The 19,180-nt window shown below is 37.2% G+C and overlaps 1 protein-coding gene across 3 annotated transcripts in view; it reads right to left on the bottom strand.

Moving 5' to 3' along the window:
* The window catches only part of LOC120069911 (ABC transporter C family member 2-like), a 121,072-nt gene that overhangs the window by 30,490 nt on the left and 71,402 nt on the right, over positions 1-19,180 (bottom strand). For all 3 annotated transcript variants that reach the window (XR_016529687.1, XM_090313816.1, XM_090313817.1), the window contains exons 11-15: positions 16,699-16,773; positions 15,859-15,966; positions 15,311-15,445; positions 5,109-5,215; positions 4,924-5,017 (exon numbers count right to left, since the gene is read on the bottom strand). Coding sequence is in view for 2 of the 3 variants with exons in the window: in XM_090313816.1 (XP_090169942.1) it covers positions 4,924-5,017; positions 5,109-5,215; positions 15,311-15,445; positions 15,859-15,966; positions 16,699-16,773 (519 nt within the window). In the remaining variant the exon portion in view is untranslated. The remainder of the gene's footprint in view (positions 1-4,923; positions 5,018-5,108; positions 5,216-15,310; positions 15,446-15,858; positions 15,967-16,698; positions 16,774-19,180) is intronic.

Below are 19,180 nucleotides of genomic sequence, written 5' to 3'. Positions count from 1 at the left end.
GGTCATCAATGTGTAGGAGTGGATACTTATTCTTTATTGTCAACTTATTCAACTCTCGATAATCTATACATAAACGCATTGATCCATCCTTTTTCTTAACAAATAAAACAGGTGCTCCCCATGGAGACACGCTAGGGCGTATAAATCCCTTATCTAACAATTCTTGTAATTGTATTTTGAGTTCTTTTAATTCCGCAGGTGCCATTCTATATGGTGTTTTAGATATTGGTTCAGCTCCGGGAATTAGATCTATACAAAATTCTATTTCTTGACTAGGTGGTACTCTTGGTAACTCTTCTAGGAATACATCCTTAAATTCCCTTATTACAGGAATGGCCTTAATTTCATCCTTTTGGTTTCGTAAATCTACTACGCTTGCTAAATATGACCAAGCCTTATGGTTGAGCAAATGTTTAGCTTTTAAGGCTGAAATTATTCTTGGGGCTGATGGTGCATTAGAACTCTTAAACTTAAACTTGGTTCCTGTTGGAAAGGTGAATATGACCTCTTTATTATGGCCATAGTTTGCTGCTAACCAGTCCATACTATTATTATGTCGAAATACCTATGTCTAGGATGATAAGGGTCACCCCTAGTTTATGTCCTGATACTGACAATTCACAGTTTTCTACTACTGAGTGGACCAACATAGATACTCCGACAGGAGTAGCTACGGATAGAATGTAGCCTAAGGGCTTTGATGTTAATTGAGCATGTTGTGCAAATATTGTAGAGATGAATGAATGACTAGAGCTCGAATCAAATAAAGTAAAGGCATAATACCCGAGGATGGGTAATGTACCTATAACAACTACATCTTGATCCTCTGCCTCTTAACGTGTAACAACAAACACCCGTCCTTTCTGTTGTTGGGTAATCTTGTTACTAGTAGGCTGGGTGGTCTAGGCCGTTGATACTTGGTTGATGAGCTTTGGGCAAGCCTTTGTATAGTGACCTGTCTGGCCGCAGTTGAAACACACCCCTAAGTTCCGAAGACATTGCCCCTAATGGTGTTTTCCACAATTTCTGCACTTAGGATATGTAAATGTTTGACTCTTCTGTGGTGACTGTACGCCCCGAGTGCTTTGGGAAATTTTTGCTTGTCGTTGTGAGCGTTGGAAGCCCTGTTGAGCGAATTTCCTCTTTTCATTTGGCATGCATCCTCGTTCAGAAGTTGAGGTTTTGGTAGCAAGATCTACTTCCATGAGTAAGGCCGACTCGAGGGTAAGGGCATACTCTTTGTGTCGGAAAGCAGTAACAATGCCTCGAATGCCTTCTCTTAATCCCCAAATAAACCTTTCCACCTTCTCTTTTGTGTCTACTAATCGAGGGACAAAGTGGGACAAGCGATCAAATTTTCGTTCATACTCTGTCACCGATATGTTCTCTTGACGAAGATTAAGAAATTCCACTTCCTTTTGATATCTCACTGTCAAAGGGAAATACTTATTGTAAAAAGCCTGATTGAATTGCTGCCATGAGACTATACCTTTGATTGTTCTTTGTGTGGATTTCCACCAGAACGTTGCATCGCCTCTTAACATGGAGGTGTCACAATTTACTTTTTGTTCTTCTGGGATGTTCATATGGTGGAAACTAGTTCTATTTCTATCCAATTCAATGTTATAGTTGGATGCATGGATGATTCGTCAAATATTGAAGAATGGAAAGTCCTGTATTCTCAAATCATTTTTTTTTAACTCATACCTATGTTTACTAAATTATTTACTAAATTATATGTTCGAAAATTCCACTTACCAGCGTATTTGGCATGGCTATGGGCATCACTTAACAGGCCGAACCATCAAACACCACGACTCTTCTAATGCAATAGAGCCTATTTGGCCCAAACGCTCTGATATCAAACTGTAACGCCCGGATCCTTGCACATTATGATCCGACCGCTACGACATGCAAACTTAGACTTTTCTATCATGAGATGAGTTTGGTGAAAATTTCAAAGAACATATCTAAATTTTATTAATTAGATAGAAAACTATATAAAAAGTTTATTTATCAAAACACCAAGATCCATAAAACAATAGCGTGGTGGTACAAAATGCATATGCCTATAATAGTGAGTTTGATGGTTGGCCATTTGAGCGACGTCCAATTCTGCCATCTACGCTGTGTCCTTACCTACAAAGTCTGTAAAAATATAGGATGAGTATATAATATACCCAGTCAGTAGTTCTCACGTAGGGTAGTGACCAAATGCACAATTACAAGCAACATGTCATGAAAACATATGATCGGGACCGAAAACGTATAATAACATGTGGTGGTCGGTTATGCTTCCAACATAAATCTCTCCGCCCTGATAGGAAGATGACGACCTAAGCGAAAACTAACCCATCTGATGATTAGCGGGTCATGCAGTCAGTAGAGCCAGAGTCGCATCCAACATTAACCATTAGCATAAACGTAATATTGGACTAGAGGGGTGCAACCATACATACCCTACTAGTCCCTAGCATAAACATAACGTAAGATTAGGCCTGGAGGGGTGCAACCATACATGCCCTGCCAGCCTTGGAAGCATAAATTTCTCCGCCCTGATAGGAAGATGAGGACTTAAGCGGAAACTAACCCATCTGATGATTAGCGGGTCATGCAGTCAGTAGGGCCAGAGTCGCATCCAACAACAACCATTAGCATAAACGTAAGATTGGACTAGAGGGGTGCAACCATACATACCCTACCAGCCCTGAAAGCATAACCTACACCTAATTAAAACTTGATTTTAACATGATCGTGAACAAACATAATGCATGGGGTCCCTTGTAGAGAAACGTGTTCTAAACATGTAATGCAACATAACAATAACATAATCATGCAACATAATAAAGGTACACTACCATAGAACACTTAAAGAGAGGGTGAGATAAACTACTTACTTTGACTGTGATCTAATTATTCCTTATTATTCTTTATGATTTGATCAGTAGAGCTTTCCATTTTTAAATCAAAAGAAGAAATTTGGGCAGCACCTTACCCGAGCTTTTCTCTTTTAATCTCACAGAACTTCCTCACTCACACTTACTTTTTCACACGATTGTTTGTTACTGAGATTTGTTTGAGAATGGGTTAAATCTTCGGCAAAGGGTCCTATTTATAGTAGTTTTCAGCTCCTCTCAGTGTGACAAATCATCCTACAGGTGGCTTCTTTAGAATTACTTAAGGTTTAAGGATTCCTCTCAATAAGACACCTAATCTTGGCTAACGTTTGCCCTTACGTCATCATTCTTTGTTTGTATTCAATTTTAGGGTTTTTCTATGTATAATCTATAAGATCGTAGCCAAATTCAACGCATAATCCACGCTTCTATCCAAATCTCGCTCTCTCCAGCTTTCTCGCTGGTTTGGCTCTCGCGACTTCCGCTTTTGCTCTCACTGTCGCCAGTCGCGCTCTCACTGTCGCCAGTCGCGCTCTCACTGTCGCCGGTCACGCTGTCGCTGTCGCTAGTCGCGCTCTCGCTGTCGCTGTCGCTGGTCTCGCTCTCGCTCCCGCTCCCGCTCCCGCTCTCGCTCCTGCTCCCACTCTCGCTCCTGCTCCCGCTCTTTCGTACTGTCACGCTAAGAATCTCGCTCTTTTTACTCTCGCTCTCTCCAATGTTCTCTCTAATCTCGCTAGTTTTCACGCGTGGTTGCCTTCACTGCTTGTGGATTCCACTTCCTCTTTTTTACTCTTTCAAATTTTAAGAGTATATGGGCATTCACCTCCAATTCTTCCAATGAGTAGTGTCCAAACAAAAGTTATCTACTGCCCGTTGTCTCCTGAATTGGCTAGCGTCCAATCTTCCAATTAATCCTTCCTGATTCTGCTCCCTTATTCATTATTTTTGGATAATGAATAAATTTCCAATTAATCCAATAAATTTTCAATTTCCAATTATTCATTTTTTTCTTCTTCTACATTTCCACCCCTTTAAATAAAATTTCGTCCTGCTTAATATTTGACAATTTAATTTCCTGTATACGTACAAATCTGGGTTGTTATAACCGAGGTGGTGGCCGGAGTTGGCCAATGATGGTCGCAGAAGGTGGTGACTGGAATTGGCCGATGGCGGTCGCTGGAGGTGGCAGCCAGAGGTGGTGCCAAAGTTGGCCAGCGGCATTCGTTGGAGGTGGCTGCCGGAGTTGGTCACCGAAGGTGGTCCGAAGGTTGGCCGATGTGCTTCCTAGATTAAATTAGGAAAAAAAATGAGGGGGTAACCCATGGGTTTGAACAGTAAATACTATTCAAACTGATGGGAAAAGGATTTAGGAAGACAAGGCTTCCTAAATCCATGCCCCAAACAAGGGTTGGGCTTAGGATGCCTAACCCATCCAATCCCAACCCTTGAAACAAACACCCCCTTAAAGGCTTTTTGGAAGGAATAAAGGAAGAAAGGCATGTTGGAAGATTTTGTTATCACTCCTCCATCTTCATTGAGACTTCGGAGACTCCTTCAAAGAATTGTTTTTAAGCTATAGTTGGTACTCAAATGAAGCCTCATTCCCATTTGCTTTGGTCTATGGCTGTCAAAGCCTTAATTGTTGATTGTTGGTTCGAGAGAAATCAAAGTGTTTCCCTTGTTAATTCCCTTCATTGGCTTGATTGTTTTTGAAGCTGCAAGGATTATCCCTGTGTTTTGGTGTTCTCTAACTAAGTTTTATGTGAATTTTTCTTTTCAAGATTTTGTTTAATTAGGGGGCTTCATTTTCTAATTAATCTTTGTTCTAAAGCATGGTTTTCTTGAGATTGTACTTTTTAAATTTTACAGCTCTTTATTTTGTTTCCTTGTATTTTGAGTGATAATCTCTTTTCATTTTATCAATGAAAAGTTGTGTATTCCTTTCCTAAAAAAAAGAGAAGTAAGGGAGCAATCTTAAATATAAAATATTATACAAAAGATAACATTAGAAACAATTATAACATACCGCCCCAAGATGTGATGCTCGACGAAACCATGCCAACTCGTCATTTCGAATACCTTGTACTTTTGACTGAAAGCTTTCCTCCCAAGCGTAACACCTACCATTTCCAACAGCCATCAAAATTATCAGTTAAGTTTTAGATAATAAAACTAGGAGTATTTTATTCATTATTCTTATATTTTTTATACTTCACTGTGTCCATGGCAGCTAAAATCTCATTCATGAGACCAATTCTCTTGTCTGTACGTTGCAATCCCTCTTTAGACTGTTTTTTTGATTTGTTGATTACAAGTGTCTGTAATCGCAGAACATAATAACATTGACGTTATTTAATCTTGAAGTAGTATAATATCAAGAGATATGCAAAATAATAAAAAAACTAATAGGTTTATGCTAGGTATCCTTTATTTACTTATAATTCCCCAGTGAGAAAATTACAACCTATCAACTATGACCGATTCGAGAGGGTCACAATCTCTCCAACACGAACTTCATAAAAACTACCACATACCATCTAGGATAAATCTAGAAAAGGTGTGCTCTCTTCTCCCTCCTCCCTTCTCTCACTCTCTTCCCCCCTCCCCCCTTTCTTCGATTTGCTGATTACAAGTGTCTGTAATCGCAAGACATAATAACATTGACGTTATTTAATCTTGAAGTAGTATAATATTAGGAAATATGCAAAATAATAATAAAAAAAAATTAATAGGTTTATGGTAGGTATCCTTTATTTACTTATAATTCTCCATTGAGGAAATTACAACCTATCAACTATGACCGATTCGAGTTGGTCACAATCTCTCCACAATAACTTCATAAAAACTACCACACACCATCTAGGATAAATCTGGAAAAGGTTTGCTCTCTTCTCTCTCCTCCCTTTCCTCACTCTCTTCCCCTCTTTCCGTTTATCCCCGTTCTCTCATTTTTTTTTTTTTTTTTTGTTTCAAAAGAAAACAAGCCTCTTCATTATTCAATGAAATGAGAGTAATGTTCAAAGAACAAACCGAGATACAATAGTACAAAGAGCTAAAGGATCAGTGGGTGCATCTAGAGATCTCAACTAGGTTGACAATCTCATAATGACCAAATACAAGAAACAAGCTATCACAAACAATGGACAAAGGAATACAAAAGAAAATACTAATATCCAACAATACAATTCAAAAACATCTTCAATACATCAATAATTCAAAAAAGTAAAATTAAAGCACTCCAGTGTAAGGCACAAGACTTGGATGGAGAGGTCAGCAATAGCTTTGAAAAGAGTACACGACAAGGAAACATTAATCCAAGCAACTTCAACACGAACCGTCCAAATAAGGACAAACCATGAAAGAATCCTTGGTTCACGTTTCCCGAATGAAACTGACAAAAATAGTCCAAAAGACTTGTCAACATTCCCAATTGCACTAACCAAGCAAGCAAGTTCAATGAGTGCTCAAAAGGTTGGACCATTTTCAACTGAGAGCGAATAGGATGCACATTGTTGTTGATCCAGTTGATACTGCTTTAAATTCAAAACCCAAAGCTTTAACCATCCCTTTTATTACTAAAACCAGCAGCAAAATTAACGATTTGATAGCCTTCTTCCCAAAGGCTTAGTTTTACCTGAGGGCTAGTCTTGATCCATTCTCAACAAAACTAAAAACATTCACAACAGCAACCAAGGAACAACTCCCTCTAGTAATTGACATGATCGCCATGAGATCTGGATTAAAACAGAAAAAGGCACTCTGGGTGGACTCTCAGGGGTGAAAGGGTAATTTAGGCATGCATGACTACCACCAGGCCAAGGATGTTACTGGGTATACTCTTACAAACAAAATCAAGAAAGACCCATTTTCCAACTAGGAACTCAAACCACAAGAAATAACAGAGTCAAACATAATGAACCAAATTAATCAAAACCACACGTTTCAGAAATAATCAAAACCACCAACTTCAGAAAACAATCACAAAACTCTTCTAGATATTTTATGAACTACTGAGATTCCAAGTTCCAGCAAAATTAAATTGACTTGTGATGAATAACTCTTCCGGGTTTTTGAAACAAAAATAGAACTTTTCATTGATAAATTGAAAAAAGGCTAATGCTCAAAATACAACGAAACAAAAAAGTAAAATACAAGAACATAGAAAGTTAGAATCAGTAGAAGCACCCAGATATCTCAACTAGGTAGACACATCTATAGCAATCTCTTTCCCAAAAATAATATCTTCATGATCTGAGGCCGAATTTGGAACCAAAATTTCTGGTTCTTCACTGCTCACACTTGCCGGAGAGTCGTCATCGAATTCTTCTCTATCTCATGACTTTTTGGACTTGAAATGGATAGAACTTCCCTTGTTAGATTGAATTTTCCATTCGGAATTGGAATAATTGTTTTAGTGACAGCATGGTTGGAGCAAGAAATCTCGGGTTGTTTCCTAATTAGTGCTGGAACTTGGGCAAGAATGCAACAAACTTCAATTATATCAGGATTAAAATCGGCATCCTTTGAAAAAAATGAAGCCCCACATTTACGAGAATAAATTTTTTTTATAAGAAGGCATGTAGGTAGGCCTTTTTAATTCTTGAAGAGGAGTTTTAAAGACTGGGGAATCAGACTTTTCCACTTCCTCCACCGAATTTTTAAAGCTATTGGCCACCAAATTAAATGTTGAAGATAAATTAACTCCTTTGGTACCTAGAGACAAAGTAGGCTGCAATAATTGATCATTAATAACATTAGAGAGATGCATTTTCCAATAAAACCTTTGGGGTGCCTTCTTTTGAATTAAAAGCTGTCTTGGAAACCTGAACCGAACTAATAACAGGAGAGAGAAAAACGTCAGCACCTTCAACAAGTAACTTTCATCTTCCACAGAGGCTGATTATTCAAATCTCTCTTCTAAATTCCAGGAGACCTTAACAACTTTTCCTTTATCAGTGAATGGTTCCTTGGGAGCATCAATTGGGGAATAAATAGGATAGAGAATAGCATGATTGACCTGATTTAATTCAGCCACAACAGCTTCAGACTATTCGAAATCCTCTTCAATAATTATGGCATCCCACCTCATTCATTTTTTTTTTCTCATGGAAAGACTTGTCCTTCCCCTTGTCCATTTGGAATGTTATTCCTTGTAATTTGTATTTATCCTTTTTAGTATTATTCTTTCCACATGTCCATTTTTATCATTATGGGTCTTTTCCATATTTGGCAAACATTGTTGTATACATAAGGGAGATTCTCCCTTGTAAAATGAAGGTAGAAAAACATTGAGAAAAATCAGAATTTCAACATAGTATCAAAGCCATCTCTCTAAATCATTTTCATAGGTTTTACGTCCAAAACCCTAGCAAAGAAAAACAAAATATTGAAAATTCAAACTTACCAATTTGTTTGAAGCTGTGCGTCACAAAACCCACCATCCACAACTTGGAGCTTCACGTCCGAAGCGAATCCGTGCTCCATCATTCACGACGGCTGAATCTCGTTCTTCGAGTATCGATCTAGTCCGAAGCAACCCCAGCCGAAACGTGTTCTTTGATCGAGTATCGTGTTGTCGTGGGTTTGTTCGATCTAATCCATGTGTGTTGTCGAGTATTGAAGCATCGTTAAGGGTTTTGGTTTTGTTATTGAGTATTGTGTTATCAAGTATCGTGTTATCGAGTATCGAGTTTGTGGTATCGAGTATCGAGTTTTGCTATTTGTAATCGAGTTTGAAGTCGTAGGTCGCCAGTCTTTGTGGGTTTGTGATTTAATCGTGGGAGTATTCTATCAATCGGGTCGGGTCAAAATTCAACCAGGTTTGAGAATTTTTTTTTTAAGAATTCGGGTATGGGGGTGTGTTTTTTCCTTTTTCCCTATCAATTTTTATGGCATCAGTAAATTCTAACAATACAGAAGGGATCATACTCCCAATTACTAATCACAAATTAAATGGAACAAATTATCTCCATTGGTCACAATCTGTTATGATGTTTATATGTGAAAAAAGAAAGGAAGATTATCTGTCAAGCAAAACTCCTATCCCAGACCCAGCTGATAAAAAATACAAGACATGGAAAGCGAAAAATAATATGGTTGTCATGGCTAATCAACTCCACGACGACAGAGATTGGTGAAGGATTTCTACTCTTCTCAACTGCAAACGAAATCTGGGAAGCAGCTGGTGAAACTTATTCTGACCAAGAAAATATAGTGGAGTCATTTGAAATTGAAGGCAAAATTCACGAGCTACGGCAAGGGGATATACAAGTCAAGTACTATTTCACTCAACTGTCTCGTCTTTAGCAGCAACTTGATGTATTTTGAAAGCCACAAATGGGACTGCACTACAGATGGAGCTACATTAAAAAAGATAGTTAATAAGAAACGAGGGTTCAAATTTCTCCTTGGCCTTAATAAAGAACTAGATGAGGTACATGATAGAATCTTAGCCATTAAACCATTACCTAACATCAGAGAAGTTGCAAAAGTAAGAAGACAAGAAAGTAGGAAGAAACTAATGTTAGGAGTGACTGCAAGCTCTGAATCTGAAGGATCGGCTTTAATTGCTCGAAACCTTGGTAATGAGGTATATATAAATACTCATGATAATCGTTACAATCGAAACCAGAACTACACAGGAACTGAGAATCGGCAACGAAAACCAAGACCATGGTGTGAACATTGTAAAAAACTAGGACACACTAAAGAAGTGTGTTGGAATATTCATAGTAAACCTCCAGATTGGAAGCCAAACAAAGGTGCAGAAGACGAACGTGGAAAGACCTACCAAGCAAGTACAACATCTGAAGGTAACTTCAACTCTGAACATAATGTGTTTACTAAGGAGCAGTTGGACCTTCTCCAAAAACTATTTGGTCAACCAAAATCTACTCGAAAAACATCAGAAACCAGTGTAGCAACAGTGGCACAATTAGGTAAGTTCCTTTGGGCTCTTAATGCAACCAAAGAAAATTGTAGTATTTGGATTATTGATTCGGGAGCATTAGATCATATGACAGGTGATATCTCACTTTTAACTAACTATACCAACTGTAATCGTCAAATTACTGTAAAGATTGCTGATGGTACCTATTCTAAAGTAATAGGAACTAACAATGTCTTTGTATCTAAAGATCTTGTGTTAGAAAATGTGTTGTATGTCCCAAATCTTAGATGCAATCTCCTTTCCATAAGCAAACTCTTATGAAAAATTGCAGTGCAACTTTCTACTCAAATAATTGCATATTTCAGGATTTGAATTCGGGGAAGATGATTGACAATGCTAAGGAAACCTTGGGTCTCTACATACTAAATGCTCTTAAGCCTCAAGTCAAGGAGTTAGGTCTTAGCAAATCTATTTTTGTTATTTCTTAAGAAAATTATGATAGTACATCTACTTTTGTTGCTTCTAATGACAATTATGATAGTACATCAACTTTTGTTGCTTCTAAAGACAATTATGCTAGTACAATAATGCTATGGCATAATCGTTTAGGACATCCCAATTTTTTATATTTGAAACATATTTTTCCAGATATTTTTAATAAAAGTTCTCAGGTTTTTCAATGTGAGTCTTGTGAAATGGAAAAGTTTGCTCGATCCTCGTATCCGGTAAGCACATATAAACCCTCTTATCCTTTTTCTATGATGTATAGTGATGTTTGCGGACCTAGTAGAGCTCGGAATGTAACAGGAGCTAAATGGTTTGTTTCCTTTATCGATGATCACACTAGACTTACTTGGGTGTTTTTAATGAAAGAAAAATTTGAAGTCACTACCATATTCCAAAACATGTTTGCCATGATTCTCAATCTCTTTAACACTGAAATCCAAATCCTTCACATTGATAATGCTAAAGATTATTTTAACACTTCCTTAAAAAAACTTCTAAAAGAAAAAGGTATTGCCCACTTAAGTATATGTCCTAACACTGCCCAACAAAATGGAATTGAGGAGAGAAAAAAACAGACATCTCTTAGAAGTTTCTAGAACTTTAATGCTTCACGCAAACACCCCCATCGTTTTTGGGGAGAAGTTGTTCTAACAGCCACCTACCTTATTAATAGAATGCCCTCTCGGGTATGAGGCTTTAAAACTCCCTTACAAAAACTTAAGGAAGTATTTCCACATGATAGATTATTTTCTCAAGTTCCTTTAAAAATATTTGGTTGTACAATCTTAGTTAAAGATCATAAACCCAATAGAAGTAAATTAGATCCTAAGGAAATCAAATGCATCTTTCTCGATTATGCTCCAAGCCGAAAAGGATAGAAATGCTATTCACCAACCACTAAAATGTTCTATACCTCCATGGATGTAACCTTCTTTGAAACTCAACCTTACTTTCAAAAGCAAGGCACCACGAATCTTCCACTCTCCTTGAAAACGAAATTCTTCTTGAAAACGAAGGAAACCAAAAACTAGATCTCGTTGAAGGGAGTGCTCCTTGTGCTCCTTGTGTACATGAAACTGATGTTTCCAATCAAAACTCACTTGATGGTAGAAAAGATCCTATTGTCTATACTAGAAGAAAAAACACCCTTGGACATGAACCAATACTCAATCAAAACCCAACCGAAATGCAGGAAAATCATGTCTACAACTCCACAACGGAAACACTCATTGAAGACATTGATCTTCCGGTTGCAAAACGGAAAGGGGTAAGAACTTGTACGATGCATCTCATCCAAAACTACCTATCCTACAAAAATCTCTCCCCCCAAGTTCAAAGCATTCACAACTACACTATCCAAAATACACATTCCGAACAATGTCTATGAAGCCCTCAAAGACATCAATTGGAAGCAAGTTGTATTAGACGAAATAAAGGCCTTGGAAAAGAACAACACAAGGGAAATAACAGACCTACCTCTAAGACTTGGCACTTTTAGACTTGGCAACACATGGGAAATAACAGGTTCCCCCGGGGGAATGTGCAACAACTTCTAGTTGGAACAAGCTTTAATAAACCCATCTGTTTACTTTGGCTTAATGCGGTTAAGGCTTTATTGGCAGAATTATGGTTTGAGAGAAACTAGAGGGTGCTTAACGATAAGTCGTTTGGTTGCCAAAATTGCTTTGAATTTGCCCGTCATCTTGCTTCTTCTTGGTGCATCCTCTCCAAACATTTTAATAGCTACAACATCCTGGATTTCAACCTCAACTGGTGAGCATTTATTCTCCCCTCCTAATTGCGGTTCTTAGCTCCATCAGCTACTTTTTTTTTCTTGTTTTCTGCTTTCATTCTCCCTTGGTTCTATTCACTTTGTAGTTCTCTCTTATACCGGCCGCTTGTTTGGTCTAGTTAGGCTGTTTGTATTGTGTTTGGCTGTGTTTCAGCCGCTTCTATTTTCCTGTTAGCGTATGTTTGTCTGTTTTTTGGATATGATGAGGGCGCTATAGGGTGTCAACCTAGTTGAGATGTCCAGGTGCGCTTGCCAATCTTTACACCTATTGCTCATTGTATAATTCTCTTGTACTTTGAGTTTTGTCTCACCATTTATTTAATATAAAAGTGGTATTCTTTTCAACCAAAGGAAATATATTCTTGACCTACTGAATGAGACAGGTTTACTTGGTTGCAAAATAGCAGAAACTTCTATCTAGCAAAATTTAAAATTGGTAGTTGCAACAGAAAAAGAGGTAAAAGAAACCAAGAAGTACCAAAGACTTGTGGGGAAACTCATATACCTCTCTTATACACGTCCTGACATCACTTTTGCAGTTAGTGTGGTGAGTCAATTCATGCATGCTCCTGGGTTAGTTCACTTTGAAGTAGTTTATTGAATCTTGAGATATTTGAAAGGTACTCCAGGAAAATGTATACTATGTAAGAAGCACAATCACCTACATGTCGATGTTTACACTGATGTTGATTGGGCAGGCAGTATGAATGATAAAAGATCCACTTCGGGTTATTGCTCTTTTGTTGGAGGAAATCTAGTTACTTGGAGAAGTAAAAAACAAAGTGTGGTTGCAAAAAGTAATGCTGAAGCAAAATTTAGGGTGTTAGCTCATGGTATTTGTGAGGGTATATGGATAAAAAGATTATTGGAAGAATTGAAATTCTCTCAGACAATGTCCATACGCATTTATTGTGATAACAAGTCAGCAATTTCCATCGCCCATAATCCAGTCCTTCATGATAGGACGAAACATATTGAGGTTGATAAATACTTCATAAAGGAGAAGATTGATAATGGAATAATATGCATTCCATTTCTTCCGCCAGCGAAGCAAGTTGCAAATGTATTAACTAAAGGTCTTCCAAAGTGGCAATTCAATAAGTTGATTGACAGGTTGGCCATGAATGATATCTTCAAACCAGCTTGAGGTGGAGTGTTGATTAGTTTCTTTGTTGTGAAATTCTTTATTGTATTTATTGTTTTAGATTTGCTGTATTTTATTTGCTTACTTTTATTCTTTCCTTATTTGTAATTGGGTGTCGGAAGAAATGCCGGTTCAACGGAGCATGTTGAAGATCTTTGAAACACTCAGTCAGCCAAAAGATGATGGGGTCTTTTATGGTTACGAAGAAGGATCCATTTTTAGTGGTCTTTGTGATTTTTGTCCGATCAAAACCAAATCTGTGGTCTATGGTGAATACTTTCCTCTCTATCTGAAAAGATTTGGGGGTAGTAGCCGGCATATTGCTTGGTGTATGGATTCATGGTCCAAAAGAAGGGTAGAGAGGGCAGATGTGTTGTGAGCGCAGGGGCAAGGGAAATCATCGTGCTCCAAACCATCCCCTAAAAATTACAAACATGTCACGGCTAGTATTCCTAATGACATTCCCACTATTTTTCCTAGAATAGTACTCCATATATAACCACAAACCTAACAAAGGAAGTTATAACTCCCTAACACAAAACACAGAATTCAAATATAATAACTGCTATTCAAATATAAGTGCTAAAACAACTACTTATCCTTGCCCTTATCCTTCTTGCCCCTTCTAGCATATACATTTACAATTGGAGGTTTAACAGTTTAGCATCAGGAAACACCTGAACTTTTATATATCAATGCAGTCACATGAAGTTACGGTCCCTTTTCAAATTCACGGTGGCAAAGTTGAGATTCTGAGATCTGAAAAATAACACACGAAATAGTTGCAAAACTGTATTATTTGAAATTGAACAATGACTTTTAATATTTGGATTTTGATGGTAAGTGGAGACAAGTTGGGAATTTTCATCTGAAAATTGGAAATTGGTCTCAAGAAGAGCATTCTGAAGCTAATTGAAGGTTATGATGGTTGGATTTCTTTTAAGAATCATCCTTTACCTTATTGGAAAAGATCTTGCTTTGAAGCTATTGGCCAACATTTTGGAGGATTGGTTTGCATTTCTTCCAATACCCTCAATTTCATTGACTATTATACTGCTAAAATTGAAATTAAGAGGAATCTTTGTGGTTTTATTCCAGCTGAAGTTTAGATTTTTTATGCTAAATTTGGAAATTTTTCACTTCGCTTTGGTGAGATATCTTCATTAGATCCTCCAGATATTATTCAAGATAATTTATCTGCTTTTCATTTTTCAAATCATGTGGATTTAAAAAGGATAAATCAAGCTATGTTCAATGAAGGGTTTAATTTTCTATATGAGAAGGAAGTTTTATAAGGATGACGTCTGTTTATCTCCTATTCCAGAAATTCAGCACAATGATCGGTTGATAAGTCCTGAAGATTTAAATTTTTTACAGCCTGCTGATTTGATTTCCATTGATCCAGCTGCTACTATTAACGAGTTTGTTGCTTCAAATGAGGTTGTTGATAATTTACCAGCTAAGTAGCCATTGTCAGATAAGCAGTCTCAATTTCACACAAGGAACCTTCGATCGACAGCAAGCATATGGTTGTGGTTTTGGGACATGCAACTTTTAAGTGTTTGGGTTTGGGCCTCTGCATCCCTTTCCTGACTAGAATTAACAGTGGAATTCCCAGTCATGAGGTCCAAAGTTAATCTTGGAGATCTGATACCAAACTTGATGAAGACAAGTTGGAGACGGGAACTTTTGACAAAATGAACTAACTTTCATTAACCAGTTGGCCAGCTTTATATAATGATGAACTAAAAAATGAAACGAACTTCTATACAGTTAAATAGTTACCATACAGTAACTTTAAAACTGGCACCTATAAAAAGAAATAAAACAGGGGAACACAAATAAAAACAGGGGAGCACAGTCCTCGTAAAACCCGAACAGAAACTACATCACGATTCATTGAATATTTGTTAGTTGGGCATCTCTTAGTTGCAACACTAGTATAAATAACAATATGTAAATTGTAAAAGGCAGATCATTGTCATCAGCTTGCTAATGATTCCAATGTCTAAACCGCAACCTCCAATTCTATGCTCCCTTTAGAAACTAATTTCAAATTAAAAAAATTGTTAAATTCATACCTGTAAAGGAAATAGAAGAAATAGCAGCAATGCCCCAAAAAGTGAAAAAAGTCCCAACTGCTGGTAAAGAAGAACCAGTGCAATTGTAATACGGAAGGGAGCTGACCATAATGTGTGAAGTGACTGGGCTATCTCCTGGATATCGAGACCAAAGAAGCAAGACAAAAAATAAACGTACTGTAAGTTTTAGAATTAAAATTTAATAAGAAAATAATTATCTTTTGATGGCTAGGGTTTCTGTCCCTACTGTAGGTTTCTGTCCCTACTGTAAGTTTTCGAATATTTTGTTCATATTTTACAACTTAAGATTCATCCAAATAAATACAAGAGAAACTTTAGAAGAAAAAAAAATTCTTATATCATAGAGGACAAATTAATGGAAAACTGGGTTATCAAGTGGGTTATCAAATGGAAAACTTTCATTAGCAAATTTTTAAACGAAGGAAAACTGGGTTATCAAGTGCATGGCAATGGCATTGATGTTCTTTTTATGCATTTTCTTGATATTAGGCACAATTATCAAAGAAAATATGAAACTTAAAATGTGCCTGAAGTGACGCAGTATCGGTAGTTATCAAGTTGATTATCTTTCCAGTTGCAAACATCTTGCGGGCCTCATGAGTTAACCTCAAAGATTTGTGAAAAACAGAAGCAACCTAAGAATGGATAAATAAACGAGCAACCTGTATCAGGATAAATACCACGGAGACAAGGTGCTGCCTTGACAAAGGAAGGAGCTACAAAAGAAATTTCTGTATAGCATCAAAGAATAGAGTAATTAAAAAAGAATTTGTATGAAGCACCCCAACTGGAGACTGTAAAATGAGGAAGATCGCAAAAACACCAAACGAATTTAGGAAAAGAAAATGCTAAACACTGTCCAGCTAGCTTATGGTGGATTAAGATTTAAGAAATGATCGATATAACTAAGATAATAGAAATAACCCATTTTAATGAAGTGAAGAAATGAACTTAAGCTTCCTATGTTACAAATTGAGACAGAAATTGAAGTTACAATAATGTGGTAGAGACAAGTTGGTGAGAGAATTCTAAAGATATTAACCTTCAATCTAATTTATGAAAGGGGCTAGCTCTTAAATACTAACCAACCCAAGTAGAAACACAAAACAGCCCCTAATGAGGTCCAACTAAGTTACCACACGGTACCTAAAAAACTAAAACTTAAAATCAAAAATAAAATTGAAACAAAGGACACGAAACGAAGGACAAAAACAGGGGGGAAACATAGTACACCCACCAGCTATAAAGAAAGCCTCAAACTACATCATAATGTCAGAAGAAAATAATAGACACATGCAAGACATTGAGAATGAAGGATTTGTACAAATCAACTTAATTAACAAAAAGAAGTAAAGGGTAAAAATTACCAAGGTTGACCTCAATCGAAACCCAACACGCATCACATTTTGAAAATATTGTGCATCACATAACACCCCGAGGAGCTGTAAAGCAAAAGCCCATTAGATAAAACATACATAAGGAGGTCAAGCAATTCATGCGCAGAAAAGAGCATATTGAAGGCATACCACGGTTAAAAAACTACGAGTAATAACATAAATCTAACAAGAAAATTAAAAATTTCTAAAGCATTTACGAGTATACATGAAAACACTTATGTGAAAAGAGGCTAAAGCTCAAAGTACAATGAGGAGAAAAAAAAAGTAAGATAAAACAAATACAACTAAAAATAGCCAAAAGATGGACTTGTCCAGAAAATTAAAGCAAATACAATCAAATACGACCCAGGATGGAACAAATTGGCTCTTTGAACAAAAATTCCAATCACCACTGAAACTGAAGCTCTGAGAACAAGCAACCATGTGACAAGGACAACTATTAGGAGAGAGCCAGCTTCAACTTCTACTAAATTGGTAATAACCAACAATCAACGAAACTAGAGCCACAATAGAGGAACAAACCGACTAGAATAATTGGAGAACCATAATGCCTTTAGGACCAGACGAATCCAAATAGAAAAAGGCCGCCAAGAACTTGGAGGGGCAAACAAAATCAGAAAAATCCAACCTCCAACTATGACAACTTGATGACAAAACCATCCTAAATTCTGAAGCCTCCAAGAACCAACTTCTTGAAATTGATCAAGCGAAGAAAACAAGAACAGCAAGGAGATCTGGCTCATTTTTCCTTCCTTTCTTTCCCATACTGTAGGAAATCAAGCTAAATGTAGGAAATCAAGCTAATTATGCATTTGTAAATTAGAGAATTAATTTAGATTATTTCCTTATACCTTGTAAAGAGTCAGTTTTTCTCAATAAAGAGTCAGTCTTTCCAATGTGAAATTTGTCAACTCTCCAAACATATACGTGCTCATTTCTCACCTCATACTTACTGCCCATCTCAACCATTCTCTCTCATCCATAGAGACATCTGGGGACCTTCAAAGCTAAAAAATATCAATGGGGCATGTTGGTTTCTTCTTTTTGTTGATGATCACACGTGTTTAAGTTGGACATTTCTGATGAAAGAGAAATCTGAGACTAGCCAACTATTCATAGTATTTTCATAAAATGATCCAAATCCAGTTTCAAACCAATATCAAAATCCTTAAAACTGTCAATGCTCATGATTTTTTAGACTTACTCCTGGCCCCTATCTTCAATCTCATGGTATAGTTCACCAAAGTTCTTGTGTCGACACACCACAACAAAATGGTGTTGTTCAATGCAAGAATCGCCACCTCCTTGATGTAGCCTGATCCATATTGCTTACTTCTCATGTTCCAAAAATTTTTTGGGTGAAGTTGTCCTAACTGCTACCTATCTCATAAATTGATTGCCCTCTCACATCCTAGAATTTGACACAAGTCTACTTAAACTATACCCTACCTCCCACCTCGTATCTCCTCTACTACTGCATTTGTTCATATACATTCCCACCGTCGTTGTAAACTTGATGCAAGATCTATGAAGTGCATCTTCCTAAGGTACTCTCCAAACAAGAAAGGGTACAAATGTTATCATCCTCCAACTCACAAATTCTTTCACATCATGGATGTCACATTTTTTGAAAAACAGTCATATTTTCCCAATTCTGCGATTCAGGGAGAGCGTTCTAATCTTGAATCACAAAATTGGGACTGTATTCCTGACTTTCCTCTAATCTCATCTTCTGAAAATACTCACGTGCCTTCCTCTGACAAATTTGTCTGAAAATGCTCATGTGCCTTCTTCTGAGCAAACTCCTTTTGAAAATGCTCACATGCCCTCTTCTAAGCCTGAACTTGGCTCACTGCAAGTATACTCATGAAGAACGAGGGAACTTGAGAGAAATAAAGTACAATCTACACAAATTCAGAGCCAAGATCTAAACCAAAATCCTAGTGTCTCTGAAATAGTACACGAGATTTTAGAAGAAGACATGGACAGACCTATTGCTCTAAGAAAAGGTGTTCGCTCATGTACTTGACATCCTATACAGTACCACTTATCTTATACTAATTTGTCACCACTTTTTAGAGCATTTGTGATGTCACTAGATCAGGTAAAAATTCCAAAAACTGTACAGGAAGCTTTACAGAAACCTGAATGGAAAGCAGCTACTCTAGAGGAATTGCAAGCCCTTGAGAAAAACGGAACATGGGTTCTTACAGATTTGCCCCCGGTAAATGCATAGTTGGATTTAAATGGGTTTTTTCAACCAAACATAAACTGGATGGCAGTATAGAGAGATTCAAAGCTCGCCTTGTGGCCAAAGGATTCACCCAAGCTTATGGGATTGACTATCAGGAAACCTTTGTACCAGTCGCCAAGTTAAATACTATCCGAGTACTCCTTTCTATTGCTGCCAATTTAGATTGGCCATTATTTCAACTTGATATAAAGAATGCAT

This window comes from Benincasa hispida, chromosome 5 (genome assembly GCF_027475165.1).
Source record: "Benincasa hispida cultivar pf3 chromosome 5, pf3_genome.v1.1, whole genome shotgun sequence".
Classification (NCBI taxonomy): Eukaryota; Viridiplantae; Streptophyta; class Magnoliopsida; order Cucurbitales; family Cucurbitaceae; genus Benincasa; species Benincasa hispida.
Note: the sequence above shows the minus strand (reverse complement) of the source record. Positions and strands in the feature narration are given on the sequence as shown.